The sequence below is a fragment of the Dromiciops gliroides genome, chromosome 5, assembly GCF_019393635.1.
Source record: "Dromiciops gliroides isolate mDroGli1 chromosome 5, mDroGli1.pri, whole genome shotgun sequence".
NCBI classification, from domain to species: Eukaryota; Metazoa; Chordata; class Mammalia; order Microbiotheria; family Microbiotheriidae; genus Dromiciops; species Dromiciops gliroides.
In genome coordinates this window covers 34,124,638-34,145,803 of record NC_057865.1, presented here as the reverse complement: position 1 = coordinate 34,145,803, position 21,166 = coordinate 34,124,638, and the positions used below count along the sequence as shown (strand labels likewise).

At 35.9% G+C, this 21,166-nt stretch overlaps 1 protein-coding gene across 2 annotated transcripts in view; it reads left to right on the top strand.

Annotated features, from left to right (window-relative positions):
* The window catches only part of KCNH8 (potassium voltage-gated channel subfamily H member 8), a 418,936-nt gene that overhangs the window by 312,703 nt on the left and 85,067 nt on the right, over positions 1-21,166 (top strand). For both annotated transcript variants that reach the window (XM_043967854.1, XM_043967853.1), the window contains 3 exons: positions 1,193-1,393; positions 8,659-8,858; positions 9,961-10,210. In XM_043967854.1, coding sequence (XP_043823789.1) covers positions 1,193-1,393; positions 8,659-8,858; positions 9,961-10,210 — 651 coding nt within the window. The remainder of the gene's footprint in view (positions 1-1,192; positions 1,394-8,658; positions 8,859-9,960; positions 10,211-21,166) is intronic.

The window sequence follows — 21,166 nt, the reverse complement described above, 5'->3', positions numbered from 1 at the left end:
ATTTTTTGCTATGGAATTATCTTTTCTTCCACTTTTTTAGTCTTTTGACTTTGTTTTAATATTTATTGTTATCTCATGGAGACATTAGTTTCTATTTCATTAATTTTACTTTTCAGGGAATTTGGTGTTTGAGCAATGTTTTTGTACCACTGATGCCAACCTGTTAGGTTAAGTTGTTCCTTTATATGAAAATCCATCATCTTAATCGTAATATTCTTGCAATGGTGCTATTTAACTACAAATCATAGGTGACATAGTCTCCCAAAATGCTAAATTTCATTGGAATGGAGAAATACTGGGAGAATATATTTAGGATGAAGTATATTACAAACAATGAGTTGAATCCAAGAAGTGGAATAAAAGATATCAGGAATTGTACAATTAGAAAAATAGATGGGCAGGTCATGTTGTGAAAGTGAGAGATAGTCTCTTTCAGTGCTGCAGAATAGATCCTATGTGCAAAACTTGTGGGAGGACATGGGCAGGAATCACACAGAATGAATAGATGCAGACAATCTACAGTATTCTCCATTATACATAATATTCATATCAATAATGTCATTGACCCATTGGAGTTTGCCATAGTGCTGTTCCTAGTTGGCCCTTGAAGGAATGAAAATAAAGCTTCATGTAACTTTATTTGGGGTTCACTGATATCTATTTTACAAATCACAAAAGTTTTAATATATAAATGAGTGTTTTAGGCAATAGAACTGGAAGGAGAGCATGTTTCTTTCTCTTTTTCAAAGATGATGGAAGTCAATGTGGTATAGTAGAAAGGAGACTGGAATTGGAATTGGAGAGCCTTAATTTGAATCCAAGCTTTAGCAGACCTTGGACAGTTTCTTCAACATAAAATGAGACTAATAATTATACCTACCTCTCAAGATTGTTTTGAGGAATAAATATTATAAATGTAAAATGTTTTGCAAACCTGAAAGTACTATCTAAATAATCATCGTTGTGGTGGTTAATATTGGTATTATCATTTATTATTATTATTATTATCATCATCATCATCATCATCATCATCATCATCATCATCATTATTATTATTATTATCATTATTATTATATCCACTATACCATGATGACATTTCAAGAAAACTGTCAAATAGTTAAATAATGATATGGCCTGACTAACAGGGTACTCTTTTTCCCATTTTAAATTTTCTCTCTCTTTTCCACTATAGGTTGGCTTCATGAACTGGGGAAACGTCTGGAATCTCCATACTATGGTGGCAATAACACCTTAGGAGGCCCATCCATCCGAAGTGCCTACATTGCAGCCCTGTATTTCACCCTTAGCAGCCTCACAAGTGTTGGGTTTGGTAATGTCTCTGCCAACACAGATGCAGAAAAGATCTTTTCCATCTGCACAATGCTAATTGGCGGTAAGTAGAAAGTTTTCCTTTTTTCCTGATTGCAGGAATTAGCTACTCTCCAAACCTTTCTTCCTTTGTATTGTGAACTGTAACACAAGAAACAATAAAGGTTTGGTTGGAATTATCTTCAAAGATAAAAATTCATCTTTTTCTAGTGATCATTTTTTTAACTACATGGTATTTATGCTAATACCTACTAATGATGTCAGGGAATTCCATTTTGAGGAAAACTTTATCTATAAAAGCCAATTAGGAAACAATTAGCAACTAGTTCATTTTCTGTATACAGGTGCAGCCACATCTTCCCAAATATTACCTGTTGTGGTTATGAGTAATGGGGATTCTGGGTCTCCATTTGAACAGTTTTCTGTATCTCAAATTATCTTTCATCCTTGCAATCAAGAAAATGCTGCCAAGTTTTATTAAACTATAATGTAGTAGAGCAAGAGACTGCAATGGGTCATCTAGAGAGGAACATCAAAAGGAGAACTCCCATAATGAAACAACGGGAAACATCTTCCTGCCTTACGTTGTTAGTCTCATAGCTTGTAGTGGAATTCAAGGTTCCACTTGAATAGGTAATAGTCTTTCTCAATCAGTTATATGTGAGAAAGTTGGGTGGCCAGAAAGTACAGCTAGGCCCCTATTAGTGAGAATAACAAATCCTGTGACATGATCACATGTATTACTAAGTAAAATATGGTCATTAGTACAACCTAATGGAAATATTTGAATAATGTGACTGCTTTGGTTTTTTACACTAATTGGGAGCTAGCTATATAAACTTTTGTTAGTTTTTGTAATGGCCTTAGAGATCATCTCTTCAATATATATATTATATTATGATTTCTTCATGGGTCATGGTCTAAATCCTCTAATTTCCTTGGTATCTATGATCCTATGATTTGTTTCATGTGAGCATACCCCCCAAAGATGCAGATTACAAGTAGTCTGTGCCTATTATCCTAAGAGACTTTAACCCACATCCTCCAATAAATTTCCCAAATATGCAAAGGGTTTTCTTCTTCTCTTAATATCACATGGGTACCAATGGACCATATTAGTTTACTATCTGTCCCCTTATTCTTGCCACATTCCTGGCTCATCTTTTTCAACTAGACAATTCTTTGATAATATCCTTTACCCCTTTATAATTAGCATTTATATTGTTAGATCATAGCCTAGGGGAAGATTTAGGGAGGCTTTGAATGTAGGTGATTGATTTTAAGGTTTCAATCAATTAACTAATATTTGTTGAGCAGCCACTCCAAACAAATTTCTATTGCTAAAATATGTGGGGGATGCAAAGGGGAGGAAGACAAAGCTACAACTCTCAGAAAGCTTTTGGGACAGATGGGGACATTGGACATTTACAAATAAATGATAATTTATAATACCAAGTAGTGTATAAGTGTTAAATGAGTGAAGTATTCAGAGAAGGAAACAGGTCATTGGAACTGGCATGGTCAGGGAACTTTACGAAGATGAAGAATTTCTAGGAAAGAAATTGGGTTGTGCCCTATGAGAAAATACTTAAGTAGTGAAATGGAGTTGCAGTGGTGTTGGGTTACTCTCCTTTCTTAGAAAAAAAGTAACAGCTTAAAGGACTGTGAAGCAGCAAAGGCTTATCATTGCATTTAGAATAGGAAGAAGTCTTACAGTCTTTATTCTTATAGATAAGGAAACTGTAGCCCAAAAAAATCAAGTGACTTGCCCAAGATCACAGTAGCAGAGCTGGGATTTGAACCCAGGTTCTCTGATTCCAAATTCACTGGTGAACCTACTTTCATTTTGTAGACTTCATTCATGAAATGTTCACTTTACTAATAGCTATTTTTTGAACTTATGAAACCAATACTAAAAGAAGAGCCACTTCAAGAGTAAATATGGCCTAGAGCCTTTAGGTACTCTGCAAATATTTCTTCTGTTCCTGATAGAAAGTTAGAGAAATGCTCAAGTTCTCAGGATTTAAGTCTACAAAATTAGAATTTGCAGTATCTGTCAGATATGCTGCTCTGTTCTCCATTGATTTACCTACTATATTCTGTGCAGTCAGTGACTCATATTTTCCTAGTGCATAAACTGTTCTCTGTAAGCACAGTGGTTTGAGAAAGAATGTTAACTCTTTCAAGCTCTGATATCATTTGGAAAAATTTTTCTGCATGATAAAAATGTATATCTGAATGAAGTGATGACTAAATAAGCTGATAAGTATAGAAGAAAGATTTCGTAGCTCCCCAGACCACTGTGTTCTCTCCTCTCTCCTTACTTATCTATCATCTATTTATCTATCTCTCTATATCTCTGTGTGTCTCCCCTTAATTATTTTATATTTACTTATCTCTCCATATGGTTGTATCCCATCAGTAAAATTTAGGTTCCTCAAGAACAGGGACCGTTCTTTGTCTTTATATTCTCACCACTTAGCAAAGTGCTTCACATATAGTAAACACTTAGTAAATGCTTTTTGGATTGAAATAAACATTATTTAATCAACATCTTCCTTGTTACAAGTTTATTTAGCTGAATTATCCTGATATGATAGAAATAGCATTATACCCTTCAGGCTAAGCTGAAATCATTGTTTCCATATGACAAATGGTCAATGAAGATTCCTAAAATGTAGACAATGTGAGATGCCTTTATTGTTGTGTAAAAGAAATAGCATTAAATTAGGCATCAATGCACCTAGGTTTCAGTCCTGTCTCTATGATCTTGAACAAGTCCAGTGGGATGTTGGACTGGATCATCTCTACCTTTCCTTCTAGATCCATGTTTAGAAACTGAAAAGTCAAAAAAATACTCAAACCCTCCATTATTTAGTCACCGAGGCATAAACCAGTATGTATAGCTCATCGTGTGTCCTTGAAAACTAAAGGTAGAATGATCAGGCATGGTTTCCTTCAAGGCTGACTTCAAGCATTACCTTCCACATAAAACCTTTCCTGACCCACCCACCCCCTCCAATTGCTGGTTTTCCCCCGATAATTTACCTTGTGTTTATTCAGTATTTATTATATATGGATTATGCATGTGTGCATGTTGTCACCCTCAACAGAATGTAAACTGCCTGGGGACACTGCCCCTCACACTATGCCTGATGTATACAGAGTGCTTAATAAATGCTTGTTATCTAGTCAGAAGGGCAGCTAGGTGGTATAGTAGATAGAGCACTGGACCTGGAGTAAGGAAGACCTGAGTTCAAATCTGGCCTCAGATACTAACTAGCTGTGTGACACTGGACAAGTCGTTTAAGGCTATTTGCCTCAGTTTCCTCATCTGTAAAATGAACTGGAAAAGGAAATGGCAAACTACTCCAATGTCTTTTCCAAGAAAACCTCAAATGGGGTTACAAAGAGTTGGACACTTCTGAAGAACAACTGATTGGAACATTCCTCTAATTCTATTCTCTCCAGGCTGATATAGATTTTGTAACCCACATACCCAAGGGTCACGACTTAAAAAAAAAAGGCTTCCACACTTTTGTTGCTCATTTACTCTTTATGGCCTAGCATAGCTATAGCAAAGGAAGGAAAGGAGGCAAGAATGGTGATAGGATGTTCTGTTCTTTTATTCCCTGGAAAACTAGCTTTAGGCTATGAAAGTATAGACTTAAAGTAAACTACAGCCCCAAGACTGAAGCAGAAAGTGCCTGAATTTCCTGAAAATAGAAATAATTTTTCCTCACAATGGAATGCTATTGCAGAATACCAGTAATAACAACAATGACAAAAATGGTGACAATGACAGCAACAATAACAACTGGCACTTATAGGGCAACTAGGTGGCATGGCAGACAGAGCACTATTCCTGGAGTCAGGAAGACCTGAGTTCAAATCAGGTCACTTACTAAGTGTGTGACCGTGGGCAAGTCACTTAACCCTATTTGCCTCAATTTCCTCATGTGTAAAATGAGCTGGAGAAGGAAATTGCAAATCCCTCCAATATCTCTGCCAAGAAAATCTCAAATGGGGTCAGGAAGAGTTGGACACTGAACGACAACATTTGGCACCTTTCAGGTTATGAAGTTTTCTACCTGGGTAAGAAATATAGTGCAGTATGAGTGGAAAAGTCCTGGATTTGGAGTCATGAGAACTAGTTTTGAATCCTGACTCAGATACTTACAACCGATGTGACATAATGCAAGTCTCTTATTTTCTCTGAGCCACAATTCTCCTCTCCATAAAATAAGGGAATTAGATTAAAACAGGAGTCCTTAACTTTTTCCTGATTCATGAGCATCTTTGGAAATTCACTGAAGCTCATGGACCCCTTCACAGAATAATTTTAAATGCATAAAATAAAAGACATAGGATCATGGGTTAAACCAATTATATCGAGATTGTCATCAGAACTCTTTAAGTTCATAGACCCCAGTTTAAGAACCTCTGAACTAACTGACCTCAAAAGTCTCTTCTTGCCCCAAATCCTTGATCCTGGAATTTCATTTGAACCTCACAACAACCTTATGGGGAAGGTACTATAGGTATTATTAATCCTTTTTTTTTACAGGTGAAGAACTGAGGTTCAGAGAGATTAAGGGAGTTGTCCAGGGTCAGCTAGTTTGTATTTTTTTTTGTATTTTTTTTAGTGAGGCAATTGGGGTTAAGTGACTTGCCCAGGGTCACACAACTAGTAAGTGTTAAGTGTCTGAGGCCGGATTTGAACTCAGGTCCTCCTGACTCCAGGGCCAGTGCTCTATCCACTGCACCATCTAGCTGCCCCTGAGTCAGCTAGTTTGTAGATGTGAGAAGTAAGATTTGAACCCAGTTTCTCCTCTCTCCAAATCCAGCACCCTATTCACTTAGCCACTGAAAGAATAATTCTTCAAAGGTCAGTGAAAACTGCACTAGATTTTGCATCAGAGGACCTGGGTTGGAATTCCAGGTTTGCTACATATTTCTCATATGTTCTTGGACAAGTCACTTAACCTTAGCAGGCCTTAAGGAAAATTAAGGAGTTGGAATAGATGACCTCTGGGGGCCCTTCTATCTTTAAAGCTATGATGCTATGAAATATGTAGAACTTCCTGTCTTTGTGATTGGTTTGCCTTCTCAAGTAGTTGAGAAGTTATAGTCTGATAATAAGTTATAAGTCAGTAAGTTGAAAACTTACCATCTGGAAGCTAAGGTACACTTTTTAGGACACCATTTTAAAGCAGGTAAAAATGCCCCTTTGGGAATAAATAGAAGGCAAAGAGAGAATACTTCCTAACTGATGGAGATTTAGACATTCCCAAGCCAAACTTTGAAATGTAGTTTGAATGACTCAGGGTGACAGTTACATTCTGTTTTTCTCCTGGTGTAAAACTTACAACCTAGGACTGAAAGACCACAATAGCTTTAGAAAATAAGTAACTTTGGAAGCCAGTGGCTTAAAAAATACTGGCTAAATCCTAAGTCTTTTCCTGTGCTGGAAATGAGACATTGAAATTACGGTGATTCAAATAAAGAATAGTCCTTTCCAAACACCCTTCATGAATGCTACAATGAATCCAGTAATTCATTTTATTGATAATGTACAATTATGATGCTAAATGATCTGAACATATTACCTCTCTTACTTTTAAGTGCTTTATGCACATTATAATTAAGCAAGCAGAGTTAAAATCATGCACATAATTAAGGAAAGCAAAGTTAAAAGAATGGAAACTGATTGTTCTCAGTAGTCAATTTAATCTCCATGAAAGGACTATTACATATTTTTAAAGATGGCAGTGCTTCCAAACATTTAGCTTATGAGGATATTAAGGGATCTGATAACTAGGATTTAATTTCATTGACTTGTAGCAGAATCGTTCATTACTTTACTGACAAATGAAGTTCTTCAGTTCTAAGACAACACTTTGTAGCATAAGAATTTTTACATAGAACTTCACACAAAGACCACACAAATTTGAGGAAACTTATTGGGCTTATAAGTATGCAGGATAGAAACTTTTTAAAGTTTTCTTAACTTATTTCATTTTTAGTCATGCAAATTTCAGCAACCACCAATGAAAGTATTCAACATGACCTGTTTTTTTTTTCCTTTGGGCTATTCTTTAACATTGTGGTAGCTATAATAGAGTACAGTTAAAATCGATCAGATGAATGTCTATGATAAGCCATATATATATCACATGCCTGGCACAGTGCCTTGGTACCTTGTAAGCACTCAATAAAGATTTATTGATCTGATCAGGAAGCAGGGAAGCATTGTATTACATTAAGGAGCACTGGCTATGGAGTCAGAGGGCCTGAGTTCAGATTTCACCTCTGATGGGACCTTGGGCAAGTCATTTCATCTATTCAAAGAGGAGCTTGGATTTCATCATTTCAGAGGATCTTTCCTCTCTATTTCCATGAACCTACAGTGCCTCATTGTCATTTGTATCATGAGGCCATAAAACAATTATGCACTCTGTGTTCTGGATTTTGTTTCAACAGTTATCTACATTCTTAGTGACTGGATCTTTGCCATAACGTTATTCATAATAGATTATTGGGATTTAATGTAAGATGTATTCATCTGAAACCATGTTCACTTCCACAGTTAGCTACTTGCTGAGTACCCAGACTTTCAGCATAACATTATTCATAGAATGAAGGGTTGAGTGTAACAATAATAGCTGGTATTTATAAAGTACTTTAAGCTTTGTGAAAAGCTTTACAAGTATTATGTCATTTTATTCTCACAACAACCTGTGAGTTAGATGAAGTTATTAAACCCATTTTACTGATGGGAAAACTGAAAGAGAAATTGGTTAAATGACTTGCCCAGGATCACAAAGCTAGTAAATGTCTGAGGCCAGATTTGAGCTTGAACCTTCCTGACCGAAAATTCAATGCTCTATTCGCTGTACCCCATGGGTGCCTCATGTAAGATTCATTCATCCTAGACCATATTTGAGAGAGGGTTAATGAAGAAGAAGAGCAACTCATTGGCAAAGCTCTCTGAAGTTTACAAATTGCTTTCCTCATAATTTTGGGAGGTATACAGTACAAGTGGTCTTCACAGATGAGGAAACTGAGGCTGAGAGTAGCTATAACTTACCCACAATCATACAACTAATAAGTGGCAAAATCAAGACACAAACCAAGGTCCTCTGTCCCCAACTTGGATGGGTTTTCTGTGGCATCATGCTGTTTCCTCTTGAAGCTTAGAGAGGACTCTGTTCTTAAATGATCTCACGTGTACAACAGGCCCACAGAACATAGACCCCAGAGACAACAGCATAGCAAGGCTAACAGATCTGCATCTTGCTGTATGTACTTCTGTTTCCCACCCCCCAGCCTTGATGCATGCTTTGGTCTTTGGGAACGTCACTGCAATCATACAGCGAATGTACTCCAGATGGTCTCTCTACCATACAAGGACAAAGGATTTGAAGGACTTCATCCGTGTCCATCACCTGCCACAGCAACTAAAGCAGAGGATGCTGGAATATTTCCAAACAACTTGGTCGGTCAATAATGGGATTGATTCCAATGAGGTAACAAGCACCCTCCATCCATTTACCCTTTGAGATACAAGCCATATTTCCTGTTTGTTTTTCAACATGGAAGGCATTATAGATAAAGATCAACTCCCATAACGATATGGATTCAGAAGGAAAAGGGCACAAATATGAAGGCAGCATTTGTTTTAAGAATCCTTCCGAAGCAGATGAAACCCATCTTATCTCCTTTTACTGCCATGAGTTCCAATTTAGATTCTATCAAAGCCCTGTGCCTGACTTGGCTGTTGGCCTAAATTGACCAAAGAATCCAATTCAATAGCCAGTTGGCCTTAAATTTTTCACTACTCAATGGTTTGAATTAACTCAGTTGACCCATTGTTATAACATTCTTAAGACAACAAATTCCTCCTGGGCAGATCCAAAGGCCAATTCTTTCCTCATAGGTCAACATAACTCTCCAATAATAGCTAGAATTCAGATTATGTTTAAAATTTTGCAAAGAACTTTATGTATGTTATCTTATACATATGTGCATGATATGTCAGGTATCACTATTAATCTTATTTTACAGGGGAGGAAGCAGAAACTGAGAGGTTAAATGACTTGTGCAGGGTAACGGAACTAGTAAGTTTATGAGATAGGATCTGAATTCAAGTCTTCCTGACTCCAGCTACAATTCTCTCTCCATTTCACCACCTTGCTGTTAATCACCCAAGCATCTTCCAAAGAGTAGACAATGATGAATATTCTTTTGTGTATATGATAATCTCTGGATAAGGTGCACAGGGCCCACAGTTCAAGGCAGAGAATAAAAATATACTCCATTTTCAGCTTGTGGTGAAAGCAGATGTTGGAGTCATAGAATCTGGTTTCCTTCTATCTTGGCAACAAAGAATTAGCACTTTCTTCAGTTGTTTATAAGTGAGAGAAATAACAACAGCAACAACAACAACTGATACACATGGCGGATTCATTCAACCCATGCAATAAGCTTGGAAGCATCAGTGCTACATAACCGAAGCAAATGAGGCTTAGATTGGTTCAGATTTACCCATAAACATATAAGTAATAAATGATAGCCCTCCCAGCAGCTTGGTGTCCTTCTATGTATCTTTTTTTTTCCCCTTTTCAATAGCTTTTAAAAGATTTTCCTGATGAGCTGCGCTCAGACATCACCATGCACTTGAACAAGGAGATCCTGCAGCTGTCCCTCTTTGAGTGTGCCAGCCGGGGCTGCCTCAGGTCGCTGTCTCTACACATCAAAACCTCTTTCTGTGCTCCCGGGGAGTACCTCCTGCGGCAGGGTGATGCCTTGCAGGCCATCTACTTTGTGTGTTCAGGTTCCATGGAAGTCCTCAAAGACAGCATGGTGCTGGCCATACTAGGTATGTCTGTGTGGAAAGAGGAGAAATTGTGTCCTCAGGAATGGCATATGAGCTCAAACTGTAAATATCTATAGGAAACACAAGGAAACTCAGTCTTTCAAAAAGTACTTATTAGGAGTTTTTCTTATTATTCTGAGCCAGGACCTGTGCTAAGCACCAGAAATACACAGGAAGGTAAGAACATAGTCCTGCTCTCTGGGAGCTCACATTCAAATGGGCAAGCCAATATATAAATAACTAGGTGAATACAAGATATTTACAAAATAGAGGGAATGTATCCTCAGAGGGGAAGACACTAACATTTGGAAGGAAAAGGGAAAAGTCTCCTGAAGAATGTCAGTTTGGGAGCTGTTTCTTAAAGGAAACCAAGAATTCTAAGATGTGGAGGTAAGGAAAAAATATTTCATGCAAAAGAAATATCCATTTTAAAGGCAAAAAGATGGTAGATCGCGTATCATGGTCGAGAGATAACAAGCATTGGGGCAGCTAGGTGGTACAGAGGATAGAGCACCAGCCCTGGATTCAGGAGGACCTGAGCTCAAATACAGCCTCAGACACTTAACACTTACTAGCTGTGTGACCCTGGACAAGTCACTTAACCCCAATTTCTCTGGGAAAAAAAAGAAAAAGAAATAACAAGCAGGGCAATTATAACTGGATTGTAGAATGCAAGGAGAAGAGTCCAATATAAGCACGTGGAAAGGTGGGAAGGGGTTGGGTTATGAAGAGCTGCAGAAGTAGACAGAGGAAGCATTAAGGAGCCACTGGCATTTATTGAGTAGGGTGTAACATGGGCACACCTCCACTTTAGGCAAAGCACTTTGGCAGCTGAGTAGAGGATTGATTAGAATTTTAAAAGCCTAGAGTCAAATGGAACAATGACAAGAATATTGAATAGTCCAAATGAAAGGTAAGAAAGGCCTGAATTAAGGTTTATACCAGTGTGAGTGGAGAGGATGAATGCTAAAATTTCATGAAGATAGAAATGATAAAGCTTGACAATAAATTGCATGTATAGAGCTAATGAGAGTGAATAGTCAAGAATCACATTGTAGTTGTAAGCCAAATTAATTCATGTGTGTATAGTACTGAAAGGTGTGCAGAGCCTGTATCATATTTGATCCTCACAACAACATTCTGAAGAAGATGTTATTATTAGCCCTGGTTTGCAGATGAAAAAATTGAGGTTAAAAGAGGTTGAAATGACTTAATCAGGGCCATCTAGCTAGGAAGTTACTGTGGCAGGATTGGAACTCAGGACAACCTAACTCCAACCTTCATTCCACAAATCAGAGATCGCCATGTGGACTCCCATGAACTTTTTGCAAACAAAAGCAATTTTTATTTTATTGATTTCATTCAGTATCAAGGATCACTTTCAAAGTGTTATTTCATATATATATATATACACATATATATATATACACATATATATGCATGTGTATGTGTGCCTGTATGTATTATGCATGTGTGTATACAAACATATGTATACACATGTGTAAATATATCTATAGCTACATTGTGTGCACGTGTGTTGTATGTATATATGCACACACAACTCTTAATGCAGCTCTTAATAACATAAAACAAGACACTAAGATGTTTAGGAAATTATGTAAACAGATATTTACACATTTTCATATGTATATACATATGTATAATACATACACACAAGATTCATATGTACAATATGTGTGTATATACACACATAAATATAGCCATATATGTACTTTGTGTGTGAATGTATATATACATATATGTTTATAGCACAATATGATATAACACAATCATACTTTATCATAGGAGGAATAACTTAGTAGATAGCAAACTGATGTCAAAGCAAGGAAGACCTAAGTCTCACCTCTGATATATACTGTGTGACCCTGGGCAATTCACTTACCTTCTCAGCTCCCTAGATCAATCTTTAAAAATATTAGTTGTGGAAAAATTGTCAACCTGCATTGGGAAAGGGAGTTTCCTAATCTCAGTTATCTATATTAATGAAATCACAGGTCCAGGCTCAAGATACATAATATAACATTATGATGTAATATGATATAGCATAACATAATGAAATACAATATAATGTAATATAGTGAAATGCAATGTAAGAAAATCACACTCAACCTTGTTTGTCTAACCCACTTATCTGCTTTTCATCTTAATTATAATGGTTAAGCAAAGGATCACACTCCCTTTGATTATTTATATATGCAAAATATATGTTAGCAAGTTGAGATATGTCTACTTTCCCAGAGATCTTGCATTGTAAGTAAATACACAGAGTACTATATATCTATCATACATGGGAGAAGGTAGACTCTCACCTTTGGATTTCCCAATCCCAATCATGGTCACTTCCAATAAATTTGTATGTATGAAGTCATAGTCGACAAAGAGTAAAAACAAATACTTGGATACTCAAATGAATTCATGAGCTCATTATTATGGGCATTGCCTTTATCTGAGTATGTTGTCAACTCTCCTTCCTTCCTTTTTAATTCTTTCTCCTCAACATTTCCCTTCAAACTTAACAAGAGATTGCAGTGTACTGGATATGAGTTCAATATTCAAGCTTCCCCTCACTTCTTTTTTTTTTTTTTTTGGTGAGGCAATTGGGGTTAAGTGACTTGCCTAGGTCACACAGCTAGTAAGTATTAAGTGTCTGAGGCCAAATTTGAACTCATGTCCTCCTGAATCCAGGGCCAGTGCTCTATCCACTGTGCCACCTACCTGCCCCCTTCCCCTCACTTTTGATATATGACTGACTCATCAACTTTCTGGTAATATGTGTCTTGGATGATGCTCATCTATGACAGCCACATACACATACATACATTCTCAATTTTCCAATTCAGAATCATTATATAGAAATAGTTTACTAGTCATGAGAATTAGTTCACCTATCTGCTGTGTTTTGTTTTTGTTTAAATTTTTGTGTGTGGGGGGGTGAGGGAGCAGGTTTAATGAGAAATTTTTTAAAATAATTTAAGTGAGAAATTTAATGTATTCTAACTACTTAAATGGCTGGGTTCAAGTTTCTGGGACTCTGGGTGAGTCCTTTAATCTCTCAGGGTCCTATGCAAATTACAAAACATATCAATCTGGAAAAGAGTTTACCAACAAATAGTTCCCTATACTGAGGAATTCATGGGTTTAATCTCCCATTCTCCCCAAACACATACACACACACACACACACACACACACACACACACACACAAACACAAAGGGAGACAGAGAGACAGAGACAGAGAGAGAGAGAGAGATCTTGAGTTTCATCATAGACATCAAGAGATTTACATGTAAATTCTGCACACAATTTATCCCACTTACTCTGACAACCTCAAAGGTCACCTCCTGAAAGACATCTTCTCCCTTTCACTAAAGGGTAATATTACAACCTATAAATGTTGAAATGGGAAAGAAATTTGTACCTGATACGTTCCAAGTGTTTACTATAAGCAATCAGGAATTTGTGTCTTCATATCATGTTGATGAGGGCTAGAGAAGAAAGTAATATTTTGGTTAAAGGTGAGGGGATCAACATAAAGTGTATGGGCAACATAAAATATCAGAAAATAAGAAGTTTGAAGATACATTTTCAAATCTCAGATTAATGATTCTAAAGCTCCCAAAGACCTTTGAAGAAATTGCTGTGTTTCAATCTCTCAAATTTATAATAGGTTATTGTAACAATGAAATAACATGATGCAATGAAACCTCTTTATCATGCCAGTATTAGGAGACAGAACAAACACCAAAGTGTAACGTGTCTGGAATACCAGTCCATTCATTTCTATTCCTTCCTTGCCATCCTAGGTCTCAATTGGCATATAGAAGCAAAGAGACATACATCATCAAAATGGGGTAGTGAGGAGTACAAGGAGATTTCCATCTTGACAAAGGAAGTAGCTTCATTCCTTCTTGCCATTGATCTACATTTTTACCACAATAAGAGTTTGATTTGAAACTTAGATAGTTTTCTCACTTTCCTCAAAAGGGGACACTTCTAGCAGATCTGGTGGGTGGTACGGAAGGTTTGGAAGACTACCCATCTTTATTTCCTTAGGCACCCTCAATTTAAATTTAATCTTTTTATAATAGATTCTGATTCCATCCGAGTAGGCTTCAGCATCAGTAAAGCAGAGTCATCAGCCACAACAGCTAGCTAAGGAGACAAAAAAGTTGATCTTGATATCTTGATACAAATTTTACCTTATTCATGGTTGTGAAAGTGATAGCCTTCTATATTGTTTTAATTTTATTGTTTATAATTTTATTATATTATTTATAATTATCTTTTAAAATTATTTATCTTTTGAAATTTATTTTGGCATATGGTCTATAACGCTGAACTTGATGAATTTCTCACCAGATTGCTTTCCAGTTTGCCCAGAAGTTCTTGTAAAATGAAGTCCCTTCAGTAATTATTATACAAACATGGGTTCATCAAGGGATTGGTTACAATGGACATTTGCTTTTAAGTCTTTCCATCCTACACACACACACACACACACACACACACACACATGCAAGAATAAGTAACTATAATTTCTTTTTCATGAAACAATCTCCTCCCAGTTCTATCCTATGCTAGCCCAGTATGCTGCTTATTTTAATCCTTGTATAATACCATATGTGTGTATATGTATATATAAACAGACATATGGATGGATGCATGCATATTCACATATGTACACATAGTGTATTTGTGTGTATACTTATTTATTTTTCGTGTCAAGTTTGGTTAAGACTGGTTTACTGGGCTCCCTTTGTCCTTGTTGGTAAGCACCTCACAAAATCCACTATATTTAAAGAGATTTCAATCGTGCATCGTTTTATTTGCCAGGCATTTTCTTTCCAGTTGCCTTGCTGGCCAGAGACCTTATCCTGGAGGACAGAACTATTTTTATTTTTGGTGGGGCAATGAGGATTAAGTGATTTGCCCGGGGTCACACAGCTAATAAGCGTCAAGTGTCTGAGACCAGATTTGAACTTGGGTCCTCCTGAATCCAGGGCCGGTGCTTTATCCACTGGGCCACCTAGCTGCCCCCAGAACTATTTCAATACTTAAACTTCTGCCCTTGGGCCACTTCCCTAATTCATGTATGTCTCACATGGATCATTTTATTTAGACTGGCTTCAGCCATGCTTCTTTCTCCTCCTATGCCATCTTCTTTCCAGTTGCCTTGTGACTACATGGATATCCTCCTCACACAATGTCCTTCCTACTTTCCAGTTCTGAAGCCATAATCATATCAATACTGTTTCTATGGCTGGAAAGTATGTCTATTTGTTCTCCTAAGTATCTATTCCCAATCTCTAAAATTTTTCACTTCAAAATAATCCTTGTTGGGCACCACTTCCCAGAAAGGCTTGATTTTCCCCTTTTATAATAAAAACTCCTTAAGGGCAGGAATTAACTTCACTTTTATATTTGTATCCCCAGAATTTATCACAGTGCTTAGAATGTAATAAGAGCTTAATCATTTTTTGTTGTTGCTATTCATTCATTCATGAGGACTCCTTCCTCCCTACTCTCTTCTCTGTGTTTGAATGAAATATTCGGTCCTTTCTTTTCCCTCTTCTCTCTTTCCCTGAATGAGATGGGGAGGGATTATTTATTTTTAATACCTAAACTCAGAGTTTGCATCTCTTTTTGTTCTTCAATAACCCTTTGACAATATGGGATTCGCACTTAGAGTAAAATGATTGTACTAGGTAGTCTCTTAGCTTCCTTCTAGCTCTCATCTATGACCTTATGTTCTTTTCAAGATAATCAAACTGATTTACCTTTACTGAGTTCTTTTGTTTTTGGTTTTGGTTTTTTTTGTGTGTTTTTTTTGGTTTTTTGCGGGGCAATGGGGGTTAAGTGACTTGCCCAGGGTCACACAGCTGGTAAGTGTCAAGTGTCTGAGGCCGGATTTGAACTCAGGTACTCCTGACTCCAGCTTTATCCACTGTGCCACCTAGCCACCCCCTACTGAGTTCTTTTGTATGATATATTTGCATTTAAAAGGCTCTATTTTTTTAGAGAATGTTTCATAGACACCAATTTTGTGAAATTCATTTCCCCATAGAGTTATGCTCAATATTGCAGAATTAATTCATTTTTGACATAAGAAATTTAACTTAAATTTATACATATCCTTGTCTAGCCCTTACTTTTATTTTTCATTAATGATGAGTAATCCCAGGGGCAGCTAAGTGGCTCAGGACTCTGGATTCAGGAGGACCTGATTTCAAATCCAGCTTCAGACACTTGACACTTACTAACTGTGTTACCCTGGGCAAGTCACTTAACCCTTATTGCCCCACCAAAAAATATATGAGTAATACCAAGTAATCCTTGCTGAAGTTATTTGGAACACAATCTTTTTGTACCTAGTTGTTTGTAAAATCTTCTCAATGACATGAGAATTCTGAAGATTGGTGATGATATTTAGTGGTGAGTTAAGCCTAGGGTTCCTCTCTGGTAGCATCCTATCATTTCTGTTTAGCTGTACTTTATCCTTTTGCTCCAAATTTGGAAATTCTTCTTTCATGATTACCTAAGATATTGTATTGAGACGTTTTGTCCACTGTTTTTCTAAAAGAATATGATTCTCAGATTACCTCTTTGAGACATTTTCCCAGTAACATTTTTATTATATAGATATGTCCCTCTAATTTTGCTCTTTTGATTATACTTCAAAAAATTCTTCTTATATCATTGAACTTTTGGAGTTCCATTTACTATGGGTTTTTTTTTCAAATTACCTACTGATTTGCTGATTCTTTTTCAGGTTCTTTTTTAAGCCTTTGAGTCCCTTTCCATTTTTTCCTTGAAATCTCTAATTGCATTCTTTTTCTCATCCTTCAATTATTTTATTAGGCTCTCCAATCACTCTTTGGGTTATTGTGACCATTCTATTTTCTTTTTGTAATTCTAGCTATATTGTTTTTTAAATTATTGCATTTTCTAGAAATTTTGTTTAGCATTCTCATACCCCACAGTATTTGATCAATATATTAGGAGCTTTTCTTTAGTCTTACTCACTTCTTCAAACTCTCTGATAGTTTTTCAGTGAAAATTTCCTTAAAGGAATTTATTTCCTCTTCTCTCTTTTATATGTTCTTGGTTTATTTCTTTCCTACATTTCTAGCTATTTTGAGATGATTGGGAGAGACTAAATTTACACATAACTCTCATTCAACCAGGATTTCTTGCCAGAATCCATCAGTGATTTGACAATTACCAGGGATAAATATAATACTTCTCATTCATTTAGTTTCAAAAGAATTATGGTCAGGCAAGATGGCACATTCCCATAATCACAGCTACTATGGAAGCTGAAGCTAGAAAGTATCTTGAGCTCAGAAGTTCTGAGATGAAGTGGGCTCACTGGGCCAATAAATATCCCCTGCCCTTCCAGCCTATTCAAGATAGGGAAACCTGGTCTTTGAACAACAATTGTAATTGTAATAACATTTATACAAATAAAAATGGGAGAAACTTAGATTAATAAATTTGTGTCAGTCTTTGTTTCTAAGCTAAATATGGGCTGACATTATGACACGACTTCTAAAATTAATAGAATTTTCATGATCAGGTCAGGGGAGAATACTAGTCATGCAACATGTGTACTATTTTAAGAGGAATATCGACAAACTGGAGTATATCTAAAGAAAGGCAATCAGTATAGTGACGGACTCCTTGCGTTAGTCCCTTCTACTAAAAAAGTTGGTGGTTTTAACTTATCAAGGAATTCTCCTTTTTTTTTGAGAAATAGTACATTACTACCTCAAGTATACCTATTTCAAGTTTTTGAATAATGGAGACCCAGAAAATGTAGCAAATTTATTCTGTTTAGTGTCAATGAGTAGAAGTTAGCAAGAGGAAGATTTTGCCTTAATATTGGGGGGGGGGGTTAATATCAGTTAAAACTTTACAATGAATCAATCTTTTCCAACAGAAATCAGCAAGCCCTGCTTCCCTGAACCAGTCTTCAATCACTGAAAACTTTTAAGGTTTCTCATATGAATCATCTGACACCAAAAAAAGTTTGACAGATTGATTTAAGTATCCCAATAATCATTCCATTTATTAGCTTTCTCTCCAGTATGACTATTCTGACATTAACCAAGGTTTGAATTATTTCTGAACATTTTCTCAAATTATGTTACATGTGTAACATTTTCTCCAGTATGGGTTCTCACATAAAATAAGGTCTGATCTTTCTTTAAAGATTTCCCATATCCTTATGTGTATGGTTTTTTTTTTTTAATCCAGAATTCCTACTGGGAATTTCATAGAAAGAATGATTGCATTCAGAAAAGTTTAGACTAACTGACATTTTAAAGTTCATTCATTATGGTTGTATGATTTGACTAGTAAATTTCAAAATGCATATAGTAAAAAAACATGTTATGATATAATTCAATTCTATCTTATGCAAATATTAGTGAAAATATCCTACGAACTCATAAGAGAATTAAGATTGGGAGAGAAAAAAAGCTAAGCATGTTTGTTCCAGCCTAAAAAGGAATAATGAGCATTTATGGCAGTCATTAAGGAAACCTCATCACAGGGATAATATGATCTCTTGATTTATAATTTTCACAGCAAGTCCATAAATCAATTTGTTAAAATTTGGGGTTGTAGAATAATCAACCTCCTAATTTTCTATTAAGTATTTTGTTTTGTCCATCAGTGAAATATGGAGGAGGTTTTATCAAAGGTGACCTTTTAGGTTATTGTCAAGTAAATAGAATAATTTTGCAAAAAAAAAATTTGTGTGCCTCTTTCAATAGTACATTATAGAAGTAAAGTAAAGTACATTTTTGGTCTAGAACTGTGATTTCATTATTTTGAGGAATATCCTGTACGGGAGCCTTCCACTGATAGGGTATGGTAAATCTCTCATAAAATCACTGAGAGGCTAAATACTTTGCCAAAAGTATGTGTCAGGGATAAGACTTGAACTCAGGTTTTCTTGATTCCAAAGCTCTTCCTCTATCCACTAAATACCCAGTATTTTAACAAGGTCTCAATAGTTTGCCTTTGCTTATATGTCCTCATAGATATGATTGGAAATTATACATGTTATTTTAAAGCCATTGCAATACAAGTCACAAATGAGTCAAACGAGATAATATTTGTAAAGATCTTGGCATAATGTCTAGCACATAGTAAGTTCTGTATAAATGTTAGCAATCATCATCACCATTGTGTTACCATCAAGCTATAGTTTTGTATTTACAAATCTGTTCACTTCCTCTAGGTACCCAAGTAACAATTTGTATAAAACGTTGTCAAATAGACAGTAATACCTAAGTGATGTTGATAAGGAATGAAAAAGCAAGCTTCTCATATGGATGGTTAACTGCATCAAAGATCTTCTTCTTCTTCTTCTTCTTCTTCTTCTTCTTCTTCTTCTTCTGCTTCTGCTTCTGCTTCTGCTTCTGCTTCTGCTTCTTCTTCTGCTGCTTCTTCTGCTTCTGCTCCTGCTTCTGCTTCTTCTGCTTCTTCTTGCAAGGTAATGTGGGGATAAGTGACTTGCCCAGGGTCACACAGCTAGTAAGTGTCAAGTGTCTGAGGCTGGATTTGAACTCAGATCCTCCTGAATCCAGGGCTTGTGTTTTATCTACTGTGCCACCTAGCTGCCCCATGATCTTCTAATAAATTATGTTTTATCAAAAATAGAACTCAGTTTATCATTATAATTTTTAATTTATCATATTTTAAAACAAAATTAGAACAAGGATTAAAAAATACAAAAATTAGCTATCAACTAATGAAGTTTCCCAACAACCTTTAAGTTTCCCAAATAATTACTTAGTCCAACACTATTTCCCTCTGAGTTGAAACAGAAAATGCACACATATGCAAAATGTAGGGTGTTTTTTCTACTATAAATAAATTTATATATATATACATACATATGTATATATATGTATGTGTGTATACATACACATATAGTTATACACACACACACACACACTTACTTCACTATATCTTAGTGTCCAAATCTGATACAGACATCTTTGTTTCTAGTCTTCAAACTCTCTCAACTCCATATTTACAGCTTATCAATGGAAAGGCCAACCACTGATCTCTTTCGAATTTGTAAGCTCACATGCCCTGTTACTCTCAACCATTGACAAAGCATTTGTCTGAATGTCAGGATAACAAATCCCCTTGTTTATCTTTTTTTAATATTAGGAGACTTTCCTCTGCCTGATGACATTTCTTAAGCTTAGTTCTTTGACCTTTGAAGCTAAAGCCCCTGCTAACTCCATAATTCTATTAAGGGCCAAGGTTTCTTTTTCTATTTCAAGGAATGTTCCATATGCTTTTCTTTAACAGCACTCTGTTATAAAATCTAGCTTTTATTCCTTTTGTATAACCTTTTTAAAAATATACAGCATGACTTTAATTTTATTATAAACTTAATAAACCATCAACAAAACAATCTTGCCAAAATATAAATAAAAATTTAAACTCCGACTTTACAATTTCTTCATATCTTCTTGTCCTTTCGTGATAAAGAGTGTGATTTTTCAACAAGAATTGTGCAGCATTAAATTTGACTAACTAGAAAAGTATCAGAATGAAATATGAAAAGATCATTCATGAGAGAACACAATACAATGCCAATTTGTAGGCTTACACATAAATGCCATCCTTTGTGGCATACGATTTACTGAATTTTCCACTTGTTAAATGTATTCTCTGCTTTCTATGAAAAGATTTAACAAATTGCCACATGATTCTGTCCCGGATTTCTCCACACCACCCACATTCTGGTTTTCATTGCTTTTCAGAAATTTCTACACATTTGCTTCTCTCGCTGACAATTGTTTTCATGTTATATTTATACACAGATTTTTACAAATGCTCTGTTTATTTGAATCACTGTTTTCTAGTTCCTGGTATATAGCAGGCACTTAATAAAATGATTGTTGATTGATT